The 14,158-nt window shown below is 48.7% G+C and overlaps 1 protein-coding gene across 1 annotated transcript; it reads left to right on the forward strand.

Annotated features, from left to right (window-relative positions):
- The first annotated feature begins 2,441 nt into the window (after positions 1 to 2,441).
- Positions 2,442 to 13,384, forward strand: GFI1 (growth factor independent 1 transcriptional repressor). The gene is made up of 6 exons (XM_071435619.1): positions 2,442 to 2,582; positions 2,816 to 3,025; positions 7,693 to 8,108; positions 8,197 to 8,334; positions 9,926 to 10,091; positions 12,116 to 13,384. The coding sequence occupies exons 1-6, from the start codon at positions 2,468 to 2,470 to the stop codon at positions 12,292 to 12,294; spliced, it is 1,224 nt and encodes a 407-aa protein (XP_071291720.1). The 5' UTR covers positions 2,442 to 2,467; the 3' UTR covers positions 12,295 to 13,384.
- The last annotated feature ends 774 nt before the right edge of the window (positions 13,385 to 14,158 follow it).

A 14,158-nucleotide genomic window follows, 5' to 3' on the forward strand; every position in this document is an offset into this window, starting at 1 on the left:
GGGGACGACACCTCTCGCCTACCCCTTCCATATTTAACCATTACCTAAATCCGAAGGGAAATGAGCAAACCTCTAGGTTTGGTTCTTAAGGTATTTTCAGCGCCGTTGGGCGTATTTATCCCAGAAGAGTTTTCCACAACAAGTTATTTCAAGCCTAGGAGAGGTCTCCGCGCCCAGGGCCCGGCCTTAGCCCCGATAACAACGCCATGCACGGCCCGATGGCGGCGGGCGGTGTGTTCCCCCACTGCCGGGCCAAGGGAAGGGGATGCGGCGCGGAGCGGGCAGGGCGAGCGCCGGCTGCCCCAGCCCCTGCCCTCTGCCCGCCCGAATCAATCTGTGTTTTGAATCTGTGACTTGTTCTCGTTGCGGAAGTCGAAGGGGATCCAAGAATAGTTCAGATAGATGTGTGTAATTTCTAGAGCAGAACCCCGAGAGAAACGAGACGCCCGATTCCAGAATGACACTTCGATGTCACTTCAGAGAGCTCTGTGAGGTGGAATACGGTAAGACGTTTTCATTTAAGGAAAACTGAGAGAGAAACAGAGGCGGGGAACACTACTGATTTGTGAGGCTTTGGCGCTTTTTTGTAACCTTTTTTTTTTTTTTTTTTTTTTTTTTTGCAGAAGCTCCTAACTAACGCTCAGGAAGTGGAATTTGTGGTTTAGGGGGCCGAGCTCTGAAGGAGTTGAGAGAGACAGAAAAGTTAAAAAAAAAAAAAAAGCCAACTCAAGCACCATTGCTCCTTAAAGGGAGGCTAAATTTAAAGTCACACAAATTAGCAGGCTGCCGCGCATACCCCGTCCGCAGCCCAGCTTTCTTCGGCCCTCCAAATGGGTAAGCGTTCTCGCTTCTCTCGCCTCGCGTGGGCAGCTGCCGGCGGGCGGGCTGGGGCGGCAGCGACCCCTCTCCTCTCGGCTGGGACCCCTCGCCGCTCCGGCCCTGCCTCAGCCGCGCGGTCCGGCGCCGGCCCCGCGCCCCCGCAGTGACGGCCGCCAGGCGGGCGCGGCCAGCGGGAGCCGGGGCGAGCGGCGGCCAGGTGGGCTGCGGGACTTGCCTTCCCACGGGCCTGGCACCTGCCTGGCCAGCTTCGGCCTTGGGAAGCCGGCGGCGCCTCCGCGGCGTGACTTTTGGAGGGAAACACGCGGCAGGAGAGGCGCCGGAGCCCGGAGCCCCCAACGGCTGCCGCAGCGGTTGCTGTCGGGGCGCGGGTGGGTAACGCGTTATCGGGCCGCTTTGATTTCTCTGCCCCCTCCGTGCGGGCCCGCCGGCTGCTAGCCCCTGCTCAAGGATGAACGCAGGCACAGGTGGGTCCGGGCAGCAACGCTCCCACCCGGGGGGCGGCGCCTCCCCGGCAGCGCTGAGCAGCCCTGCCCCTGCCGGGCGCGGACGGGCCGGAGCTTTGTGGCGCAGCCAGTGCCGCCACCTGCGGGGCAGTTCCTGGGCCCCAGCTGGTGGGCTGGGGCTCTTCCCTCTCTTCCCCGTTTGCAACCCTCCGAAGTCCCCTATCCCCCCAAACGAACGTGGATTAAAGTCAAGTGTAACGGCAGAGGCGGCCCGGTGCTGGATGGGTTCGAATGAACCTCTCCGGCCTTCTCCCGAAGAGTCGGCTCGGGGTAGTTTTGTTTAACCCGGTCCCCCCCGACTCCCGCAGGAGATTTCCCACCTTGTCTCCTTTCCCCGCCCCGGCTTTCGGTGCTCGCAGCTGCAAGGTGGCGCGGCGCCGACAGCTGCGGGCTGGAGGAGAGATTCCGTTTTGTTCGTTTTCGTGTTATCGTGGTTCGCGCGGGATGGGTGAATCAGTCCCTCCGACAGCAACAGCCTCTCAGGCGCCAGGTTTGGGCTGTCGGGTTTGTAACGACTCCCCCTCCCATCCCGGTAACAACCCCGCGCCGGCCAGCCCGTCCAGGGTGGTGGGACGTGGTAAGCTGTTTCGGATGGCACCGCTTCTGCCGCGGCTGCCGGCGCAGGGGCAAACACGGAGGCGCGGTGTGCCCACTTGGAGGGACGGGATAACACCCGACCGCACCCCCTAGCTCACTCAGCCCCCGCTCGTCCGAAGAACGGTGCCAGCTGCTGTTATTGCCTGCTCCCCGCAATCCGGCAGCGGCTGTCGGAGCGTGTCCGGGGCGGCCCCAAGGCCACGGTGGAAGGAAGGGGGGGTAAAAGGCGTTGGCTGGGGGCGGTTGGAGGCTGAGTTATCTGCACTCCTGGAAGAGGGGGCGAGGCGAGCGGGGCCGGGGGCGGTGGCCGGAGCCACCTGCGCGTTGCCACCTGGCACGCTGCCCCTGGCGAGCGGCCCCTCCTGGCCGGCGCCCCCGGCCCTCACCGGCGGGCGCGGCGCCTTTCCCGCAGGTCGCCTCCCCGCCGCCGCCCCGCAGGAGATTCGGGGGTGACGCTCGCCGCCGCTGCCGTGCCCGGCTCTTAGAGAGAGAGAGTGCGGCCGCGCCGGCCGTGACAGCACCCCGCCATGCCGAGGTCCTTCCTAGTGAAGAGCAAGAAAGCGCACAGCTACCACCAGCCTCGCTCCGCTGACGAGGACTACAGCCTGCGGCTGGAGACGGTGCTAGCCCAGATCTGTGCAGGTAGGAGTCCCTCTGTCGCATCCTCACTCGGAGACTGCCCACCTGCCCGACATCACCTCGGTGCTCTCGGCACCGGGCGGTCGCTCTGCAGCCCCTGCGGGACGCCTGAGGGGCTGACGCGGGCGTGGAGAGAGTCGGGCATCAAACCTTGGCGGGAGCGGGCCGCGCGGGAGGTGGCTGGCTCCCACCACGGACCCACACTGAGGAGTTCCCTCTTCTCCTTTGCCCTGCAGACCCCTGCAAGATCCCCGAGGACACGGAGCTGTGCCGCACCGCCCTGCCCGATCCGGAGCCTTCCCGCGGGCGCTTTTCCCCGGAATCCCACCTTACCGAGGCTGCCGATGGCACCTCCGAGTCAGCGCCCAGCTGCGAGGGCAGTGTCTGTGACAGAGTGTCCGAGTTCGAGGATTTCTGGAGACCTCCCTCGCCCTCCGTCTCGCCAGGTAGGACTGGGGCGAGCAGCGCTCAGCGAGGGTCCGGCTGCATGTCCGTGCTCGTGCCGTGGGGCACTGGACCATGCATCTCATGGCTATGCGCCACCACCACAAACGAGTATGAGGGACAGATTTGCCTGTCCCTTTTAAAAATTATTATTACTTTTCCCCCAGATTTGCCAGAATCTGTTCCTTCCCCTCGTTTTCGGGTTCCCTCTTTTGGGTTGCTTTTCCAGCCCGTATTGTGCTGCTGAGAGAGCAGCAGGTGACAGGCTACAGCAGGAAAGTTGTCGTGACATGGGGTGTTATTTTTTGATTTGTGATTAATTGTTAGAGGTAAGCCAGGTTATGTTTAAAAGGTCCTAGCATTCTCCTACAGGGTCGTGCCTCCACAGAATTTTTCAGTCTTTTTAGACAGTATCGGCAATTTATATACCTGCAGTAAACAGAGCTGATTTTGTGTTTTGTACAGCCTGCTAGACATTTTCCTAACGCCCTTTCTTTTGCTATTTGGTTGGGGGTTTTCTTTTTGTTTTCTGTTTTTGTTTCTTTGTATTTTTGTTTGGTTTGGGTTTTTTTAAATGCCTGTTTATTTTTCTTTTCTAAAAACACATTTGTAAAAAACAGAGGGGAAAAAAACCCAATGATGGTCAGATTTAAACACCCCAAATCCAGGAAACTCACACTTATGGCTGCAGTGCCTGTCTCTAGCTCCCTTGTCCTGCCTTTGATGTGGCTGGAGCAGTGGAAGACGCTGTCCCCAGCCTGGCACAAATACTTATCTCATTTAAAAATACAATGGTGTCATTTTAGAACAAAAATATGTATATATATATATAACCACTTTTTATTGCCTCGATTAAAAAGAGACAGCTGGAAAAAGGACAATTTTTGTCTTGATGAAGGAAAAATTGTGTCATCTTTACCGACTGACAGCAGACGCCAGCAAAAAAATACTTAGCCCGGGTCAGCCACGGCCACTCTTTCCCACTTCGTCTTTGCAGTGTTCATGCATATGAATGGCTAATTGTAATGATTTGAATTTGCACTTTTAAAGCCGCATCTTCTTTCAAGAGTCCTAAGCTCCGTTAAGGGGACAAAATGCTGTCCAGCATCAGCCACAGGACACTTTCAGTCTGTGCAAATGACACACCAGACCAAATGCAGCATTGCTGCATTACTCTTCTGGTAATATTTCTGCACAGACTGTAGCAATGTGTGTAATTTTTGTTCTAATGAATTTTTCCTGCTCCTCCTTTCCCAAATAACTACGATTTCTGCACAGACCATTTTCACGGGGTGTCAAAAAGATAGATGTAAAATAGAGCAGGTATTTTATCAGGTCTGCTCTGCCTTTTCCTCCTTCCCTCTCATTTCTTCCCTCACATTCATCAGCTTTTGGCCAACCATCAGGCTGTCCAGGGAAGATAACTTTACAAAATGAGGACGATGTCCCCAGATCAAGATTCTTCAGGGTGGGATGAGCAATCCTGGGGCTGCCTGATCCCATTCAAAGGAGGTTTGGGAATGTATAGGACTCCAAGCACGTAAGAGCTTTATTAAATGAATCTCAGTGCCTTGGGAGACGTGCTGTTATATTAATGATGAAGGCGGTGGCAACAGGATTAGATAGTTGGGCTTCCTCCCACAGCTCACCTTCTCTAGCCCCTCTGCCTTCCAGCTGCTTTCTTAGACTCAGTGTGAAGCTGGAATTTGTGTCTAGGTCACTTCTGCAACGTGCAGTGGAGAGAGACTGCATTCCTACAATTGTTTTTGGATGGGGCACAATTTTTGTGCTTTGCCAGGCAGAGCAGGTGAGAAATGATGGTTCTCAATCATGCTTGAAGGTGTGCGTGGTGAGTAGTACTACCACTCCTGTATCTCTGGAAGTGAACATAGGTGCAGGTTGCAATTCAATATGCAGTGAAAGCTGTATTTATTTCACTTTGGTTTGGAGTGCTGTGCTGCTGATGTAGGCAGTCATACAACATACAGATATAATAGCTGTTAACTCCACCAGTGCAAATCACTTTATTTAATCTCACTTTCTACATGTGTCTAATCACACACATGTGCGTATGCAGAAGGTGCATGGCAGCTCAGTGCAGCAGTAGTAGTAGCTCCTGATGAGCCTGTTGGTGCTGCAGAAGGAGAAAGACTTTTCCTGGGTATAATGGAGTTGTGCAGAAAATGTGGTGTTTTGTGTAAGAGGATGCTCCAATCTTTTTTTGCTGTGCGTATCAATCTGTTCCCAACCGTTTAAGGTTGAGTTTGTCTTGCCTTCAAAAACAAGCACTGATTTTGTTTTGTTTTTGTTTTTTTTTTTTTTCCCAGAAGTAGTCTCTATAACGGCTGCACAGAATTTCTAGGAAAATGAGGGAGAATATTTCTCTATGTCTCTGCTCCCCCCTAGATGCTGTGGAGAAGAGGCACATGCAGAAATGCCCTGCAGTGTAGGAGAGCAGAGTTTGGAGGTTGCTTTGCCACTGAGCTCAGATAGTTTGAGTATACTGTGAGGAAATAACCCTGCATTTGTGCTTGAGAGGGCTCCAAAGCATGTGAGGTGATGGAAGGAACATTGCACGCAAACTGATCTGTGGTGCAATGTTCATTGTATACTGTATTGCCAATTCCAAGGGCTCAAAAATCAGGTCAGCCTTCCCTCTCACTCAATGAGCTGGCTCAGAAATCAAGATTGTAAGTAATACCTTATGGATATTCAGTTCTAGTGTTGAAATATTGAGGGTTTATGTTTTCATGCTTTTCTTACAGTTTGAGCTACAAGTTGACTTTAAAAGGAAAAAATAAATTTATAACAAGAACAAACAAAAGCAGAGCTGAAGGCCTGACGAAATCATGCCATTTCAAGAGCTGGGACTTTAAGATAGGTTTGAATTTTGTGATAAAATCATGTGAGATGGCAACACTGAAACTGGTTGCAAAGACATAAGATAGATGATGTGATGCTGACCACAACTTTGCAGTCAGTGCAGAACAGGAAAAATCATGCTGAACACCATGTCAACTAATTTGATTTCATCACTCTCTTCAAATGTCCCAGCTGGTATTTGTGCAGATATTTCCAACCAAAAGATTGCTAATTTCAATGGAAGAATTTGAGACTGTTAACATCTGAAATTATGTAAAAGATAGGAAAAAGTCAAGTCATTCAAAGCTCAATTTTAACCTCATTTCCTACTGCCTGTAGGAATTTCTGTAACCCCTCGGTGGCCATTTGCCTATCCAAGTGGATAGCCTAACACATCGTGCCTTCTTTGCCTAGTCCACCCCCATTTATCTTGGTTTGCCAAAGGCTGAAAAAGCCGTGGGACCTGACATGAATAAGTAAGAGATTCATTGTGGGTGGACAAGTTTCTGGTTAAAGGAGGTTACTCTGGAAGCCCAAGTTATAAGGGAAGCCAGTTATCTCCATGAAGACATCAGCATTTCAGTAGTTAATTGATTCATCTCTTCCTTGCCTCACTAAAACTTGTCCAGTGGAGACATTTGACTCTCCCAGTGCTGCTGCCTGTTATGATAAGGAGTGAAAGCAGTGCACCTCAGGCATTAATTAGCATCTCTGGCAGACACTGTTGGGGTCTGGTGCCTCATGTTCCATCCCAGTTGTGCTTTCCTCCATGTGAGGCTCCTTGAGCAGTTGTGCCTTTAGAGACTCCTCTCAAAAGCTGTGCTCCTGCCGTTGTATCAGACTCGGCTCCCCAAGTGTGACTCATGTGCCCACTGCATTGGTCAGATGCCACTGCTGAAGGCAAACCTCTTAGAGCCTGCTGAAGCCGTTTAAGTTTGCCCTGGTGGAAATTTGCTTTGATTACGACTGCTAGGAAAATGGGTTTGTGTCTTCAGGTTTTGATGTGGCCCATCCCAATGATTTTACAAAGCACTGTGTTTTGGACTCGATTTCTTTATATGGGGAACCTCAGAGCAATCTGAAACAACTATGATTTTCTTTCAGATGAGAAGTTTTTTTTTTTTCTGAAAAAGTGAAGCATAACATGCAAGCACCTCAGAAGTTGTTCATTATTTAAGTTATTCTGCAGTATAGTTATGGTCAGTTGTGGCATTAAGTTGAGAGACTAGATTTGGGCATTAAATTGTGCAACAAGTTTTTTCATTTTGTTGACCAGGTAAATTTCAGCACATTTGCTCTTCCTGGCACCTCTGTAATGTTATATTCGCACAGACACACACACACACACATATATATATACACACACCTGTGTGTGTGTGTGTGTGTGTGTGATCTCCATCAGAGCTTAAACATGTGGACTGTCAGCTTTGATGTCCATCTTAGAATACAGTAGATACATGTTTCAAAGAAGCTGCAGATAAAACTGTAGGAAGTTGCCGACTGAGTTGTTCAGAGTCTCACTAGTCAGATCAGTGTGTACACACGAGGTATCCAGAGATGGAGGCAGACAAAATTGATGTTGGCTTTTAATAATTTGGCTGGAGTAATAATTGGGTAAGGAATTAGTACTGGACACTCAGATTGTAATATGCAATATAAAGTGTCCTCCCATTGAAATGAAAGGGCAGCCTCAAAGTGCAGTACAGGGGTCAGGCTCTGGACATAAGCCTGGGTGCTGAGACTGTTCTGCCTCATTATAGCGTGGATTGTGAAGCGCATCAATCCCCATGCCCTTGTGTTTCCACAGCCTCGGAGAGATCTGTGTGTCCATCCCTAGATGAAGCACCCCCTTTCTCGGTCCCCTTCAAACCCTACATGTGGAACAGCCTGGGTGGCTCCGAGCTCAGGCACCTTGTGCAAAGCTACAGGCCCTGCCCGACGCTGGAGCGGACCTCAGCCCTGGGGCTCTTCTGCGACCGAGGCTCGGAGCCCGCCCTCTACGGTGCCGAGTGCAGCTCTTCCCTGGGACTGTATGGTGACTTCAGCTCCCCGGGCCCGGGGCTGTTTGAGCGGCCACCAGCAGCAGCTCCTGGACTCTATGCCGAAACGCAGCCTGGACTGCAGCAGGAGAAGGGGCCAGGTGGCATCAAAGTGGAGTCTGACCTTCTGTGCCGCCCACTGCTCATCAGCGCTGGCTCTTACAAGTGTGTCAAGTGCAGCAAGGTAGGGATCCCTTTCTCCCACACTGGACATGACTCCCCCCAGCCCTTTCTCCCTGGCAACCTTGACGCTGTGTACTCTGTTTCCTCAGGTCTTCTCCACACCGCATGGCCTTGAGGTACACGTGCGCCGCTCACACAGTGGCACGAGGCCCTTTGCCTGTGACATGTGTGGCAAGACCTTCGGCCATGCAGTCAGCCTGGAGCAGCACAAGGCCGTGCACTCGCAGGTGAGAGCAGGCAGGCTGCCAGGATGGACGGCTGGGGGCCAGGGCCAGCTGCTCTATTCTGCTGGCTGGGGAAGCCATGAAGGCAAATACAGGGCAAGGAGGCAGGGACCTATACTGAGGAGGGGAAGAGAACGTGAGAGAGCTGCAGTGGGCAGTTGAAGGTGAAGAATATGGTGACAATCAGAGGAAAGGGTGGCTGGTTAGTGTGCAGAGGAGCTATCAGATAATTAAAGAACACAGGCTTTGTTTCTATTCTTCAGACCTTGCATGCATAGTCCGTATTAAGCAATGTGCACTTGTGGCACTCAAGAAGTAACAGAAAATAATAAATGTTCACTCTCAGAGATGGAAGTTGTAATGCAGACGTTGGCTATTTTTTTAACAGCTAAAGCAACTCAGTGTGATTTCTTCTGATGCAGCACTCCTCATTCTTTCTCCTCCCTCCCACAAAGAAGTGAGTCTTCCCTTGTTTGTAGTAATTTTTGTCAGTGCAGGGAACATCTAAACGACCATTCAGGTATAGGGCACTGACTTCACCCGTCTCAACACACTGAGTCACACACCAAAAGAATATAGTGGTTAATTTTGGTAGGAGGACTTGTAACATTTTCCACCTGCTGATACCATGCCATATTTCTCCTTCCCCACCCACCTGACCCAGCAAATCTTCCTTCTTCAGATTGACTTTTGGAGGATAGAGTTACAGTAATGTTTTTTTACTCTTTATAATTTTGTGAGTGTGCAACCAGCAGAGCACACAATGAAGGGAGATATCTCATTATCCATGAAACAATGGTGAAAAGAGCAGCACTGCATAATGTGTCCATGAAGGGGACAGCATTTTAGGGAGAATGCATAAAAGCCAAACAAAGAAGGTGATTCTGTGAAAGCATTGAAGAAAGCAAAGAAGGAAGAGGAAGGTGCAATGGAAGTTGAGGGATGTAAAGAAGAGATGAAATGTGGTATAAGAAACTGATGGAGAGGAGTGTGTGAGGGAGAGGTGAAAGACAGTAAGATCTTAATATATTTGTTTTTATTTATATGTTAAAGTAGTAAGCTGAAAAGCTGTTTGTCCCAGGTGCTCTACATACCTTCCACTTGAATTTTAATGTAACTAAAAAAAGCAGTTAGTTGTTACCATGCCAGAACTCAGTCTACCAGAGGGATTTCCCAAGAGACTCAAGCAGCCCTTGGCACCCACTTTCCTGTGTACAGTGGAGAGGTGGCCTCTGAACAGTGCTGCAGCTGTTGGGCTTCCCAGTAGAGTGATTGCGTCTCAGGCCTCTGATAAAGCGTGTTGGCAGACTCTGCCTAGTCCATTGGGGTTGCTCCCACCTGGCCATTCCTGCCAGCAGGAAGAGCTGTTCAATTACATTTTAGTAGTGCACAGCACTAGGAGAAGATGTATTATCGTTTTTATCATGTGGTGCTGCTATCAAGCCAGTGTTATCTGTGTAGGCCAGTCCAGCTCTCTGGAGAAGTGTAAGTTCTTGCTAATGCAGAAGGGGCAACACTCATGTGCTGCTGGGCAGTTTGTTGCTGATGAGATCATTGGTGTGATGTGTGTGTGTCTGGGCTCATCTCTCTGCAGGAACGCAGCTTTGATTGTAAGATTTGTGGCAAGAGTTTTAAGAGATCTTCTACTCTCTCCACCCACCTGCTCATCCACTCAGACACCCGACCCTATCCGTGCCAGTACTGTGGGAAGCGGTTCCACCAGAAATCTGATATGAAGAAACACACCTTCATTCACACAGGTCAGCCCTGCAACTGCTAGTGTCAGCCCCAGCACGAGGGCAGGTCTCAGAGGTTTCTCTGCAGCAGCCCATTCCTCCTCAGCTGGGACAGCACGCACACCTCCCTATGCCTCTCACTGTCCTGCTGCTGTTCATGCTATCTGAGCTGTACTTGGGCAAAGCAGGGTGATCTGGAGGAAGTTTAACGGACAGCAGCTGCAAAATAACCTACAAAAATCCTCGCAATCCAATCAGTTCCCTTAATAGGATCCACCAGTGTTTATTCACAGGGCTTTTGTGTAAGATGATTTGTAGAGTATTATATTCGTGTGGCCTTGATTTACAGCTGAGGTCCCGGGAAAATGACAGGTGAATTTGATTACAGCATTGCTTTTTGCAGGATCTACCAATTTACAATAGGAACAACAGGAGTCTCCTCCTCTAGATCAAACACTAAACTAGAGGGCCTAGGTCTTAGTCTAAATATTTGTTCAGAGATTGTCTGCACTTCCACCTGGACTTTCTGAGAAATGGCTACAGCTTGATACCGAATAGAAGGAGAGGTGCAGAGTTCTCAAGTTTCGCTGTTACTAATAAACATGGAAACTAATATAAAGTGCAGGTGAATCACCAAAGGAAATTGTTTCAAAAGTATCATTCAGTGAGAAGTCAGGTTTATCAGAAATCATTAAAAGAACATCTTGCTTTTCAGACCTGCACGGTTCACTTGAAGTAGAGGGAAATGAATGTGTAAGATATGGAAGAACCTGTAGACATGAAATATCAGTTGTATTGGTCAAATGTACAGTACAGATGATCAAAATCCTTTTTCCTGATAGTGGCCACTAGCAGATATAAAGGGTGAAGCCTAAAAAGGGCAAATATGTAGAGAAATGGCACTATATGTAGCACTGCTTGGCTGTGACTTTTCTAGGTGACAAATTGTGAATAATAAATGTTACTTATAAAGATTTTTCACTGAATGTTGCTGGATGAAAATGAACTATTTATGAAATAATACAAGAAGTATCTCCTTAGTAACTTTTTCAAATTATGCTTGATTAAGCAGAATTTCAGACAAATTCTAAGTCAGATTATTTTCTTGTAAGATCAGAAACCGTGCCCGGGCCTTTAAATTGCTAATATAAAAGCAGGTCTTTAACTGAATGAGGGATTCCTTTCATATGCACCATATACTTGTGAAATGAGCCTTAAGCACACTTTGCATTATTTTTTTTGATTCTAAGAATCTGATCTTCAAACACCCAAAGAGTTTGTTGTTCCCAGCTGAAGCCAGTGGGCTTTGCAGGTGCAAAGCCACTCTGAAAATCCGGCTTGTTATTGTGGTTGGGTTCCCTTTTATTTGTTATTTGATAATAAACAGTAGGAAAATATAATTGGATCCTGCTCCCATGGAGTTTTGTCACTGACTCCTCTGTAGAAGTTCCAGAGGCTGTATTTATTCCCATTTACATTATCTGCCTGCAGGAGAACTTCAGGGCTCTGACTGCTAGCATTGCAGTGTGGGGAACAGAGAGAACCCTGGATGAACCCTGCCCTTCAGGGTTCACTTAATGGCCCTCATACCTCCCTTGGGGACAGACCCCAGATCACTGGGTTTGTTTTAACAACTTCTATCTACCTATTTCACCTGCCTTCATGCTGATGGTATAGTAATCAATGTCAGGCATTCATCACTTTTCTAGGAGTTCCTCATATCCCTAGGACACAAAGCCAGTTTAAACTTCACAGAGCCCATGCAGACAAATACACTCACAAGTTGTGGTGTCCTGAGAGCACTCTGTGCTTCAGGCTACTCTCAGGACTGTGCTGAGCTGATGGAGGTGCACCCAAGTCCAGGCCTGCTCAGCTAATGCTCTGTCTTGGGCTCCCAACTCCACGTCTTTTTGTAAAAATGACTCAGGTAATCACACAAAAATCTCTTTGATAAGCTTTAAGTACCAGTGTATATTTGCTGTGGTCTCACATAGTCAGCATCTTGCCTCTTTCACAGCCTCTCTCTCTCTCCCACCTTCTGCTTGCAGGTGAGAAGCCTCATAAGTGCCAGGTGTGTGGAAAAGCCTTTAGTCAAAGCTCCAACCTCATCACCCACAGTCGGAAGCACACAGGCTTCAAGCCCTTTGGCTGCGATCTGTGTGGCAAAGGCTTCCAACGAAAGGTGGATTTACGGAGACACCGGGAGACACAGCACGGCCTGAAATGAGTCCCAACTCCAGTACGGAAAGCGCTACAACACTATGAGAACAGACTCCCTTGGCTTCCCTGCTGGACCCTGTCTTGAACATGGACCCTGGCATTACCTTTCTGAACAGGAGCTCAAAGAGGAAAGAAGAGGACAGAGCCATGTGTTGACAGCTCAGCCTGAATGACTGTGAAGGGGGAAAGTAAAGGCTGGGGTTTCTCTCTTTCTCTTTCCCTTGTTGTTTCTGAAATAACACTGAAATACAAGCCTTTTAGATATAAAGCCTAATACTCCAAAGATGGATAAGCTATCAAATATCTGCAAGCTGGAAAATATTTCTCCCATGGCCATGATGAACCCCTTCAAGTTTTCAGTAGCTTGAATCAGCTGGCAGGAAAACATGGGTATAACAGTGTTTACATGGGGTAATGACAGAGAGGCATCAGCACCTGCCCCGGTTGAGTTCAGTGCTGAATGGGTTCACTCTTGGATGACTTCCTGTCAGGAAAACCTGGAGGATCAGGACTGTGCAGGACTGACATCTTGCTGGTTTTTAACCAAAGGTACCAGCTTGGGTCTGATCCTGCTCTCACTTATTCTGGTGCAAATCAGGAGCTGCATTAACAGTTACAGAGAGGTCCTTTTTATCCTCCCTGAGCCATCTCTCTCTGTGCAAGGCCCGACTGCCAGTGTGTTTGTTTGAAGCATGGAGGGTTACTTCTTCCTACATCCACTAGGGAGAAGGAAGCTTGTGAAAGACCAGTGGAAAAGCCAAAGCACAGGATTATGCCTTAGAACTAGAAACCAATCCAACAAGTGAACCTGCCTGAGGAGGGCAGGAGCACCAGGGAAGCACAGACTTTCTGTCCAGAACCATTACTGGCTTCTACACTCTGGGCTTGTTCTAATAACTGGAAAATAGCTACTCAATACCATCAGTTGTATATTTGTTTTTGGTTTTTTAATTTTTAAAGGGAAATTTTCTGAGGTGGGCAGGACTTACTATAAAAGTATAATTTACTTAATTTGCCTTAACATCTCTGCATGTACCTCAGTTAAAAAAAAAGCTGTTTTTACTTTGTTGACAAGTTTGTAAATGTCCTTATTTAGATTTTATGGAGTGTCTTACATTTCTTGATACATATTTATTAGAACAATGTTTTAAGTTAATAAAGTATTGAGGATGGTCCAGAGTGATTATTATTTCATATGTAACTGCACATTTGTGAATGTCAGTCATTACAACAATACACCACAGTGACTGTCAGGGAATCCAATGAGGAAATGCAGGCACAAGGGCTGTAGTGATTAAAAAACACAACTGCCATATTTATTTGTTCAATTCCTGCTGATTTCAGATAAACATTCACACTTTTGAGGACAAAGGGTATACCATGGCTTGGACTATCACTATAAAAGGATTTAGGGGGGAAACTGCAGTTTTAAGGCTTTGTTTTGGAAATGTAGACAGCCAGAAGTCCCTGCTTAGCCCAGGAGCAACTTGAATGTCTCCCACAAGATTAAATATCTGTGCCTAGGAGTTTGCAGGGACACCTGAGCAGCAGGTGCCTCATTTATACTTAAGCCTGTTGGGACTCACAATATGGCCTTTTGCCTGCCTTGTCAGCAGGGCTGGCTCCATCTGGCAGTTGCAGCCCATACAAAAGAGAAGCAGGCGGATGATGGAGGAGTCCCTTGTCCTTTTCCCAACAGAGCACAGCATGGCAGCCTGACTTTTTAGATGTGCAAGTAATCTTGTGTGCCCACACGGGTATATATATAGTCATGTTTCCAGCTTTGTACATGTTTTCTGGACAAACCCAGTGAGCAGAGTCGCCCTGTGCCCTGCTGGGCTGGCCCAGCCCTGAGGTGCCGTTCCCGCCCG

This window comes from Agelaius tricolor, unplaced genomic scaffold (assembly GCF_023055355.1).
Source record: "Agelaius tricolor isolate 1412-34295 unplaced genomic scaffold, bAgeTri1.0.p SCAF_11, whole genome shotgun sequence".
Taxonomy (NCBI): Eukaryota; Metazoa; Chordata; class Aves; order Passeriformes; family Icteridae; genus Agelaius; species Agelaius tricolor.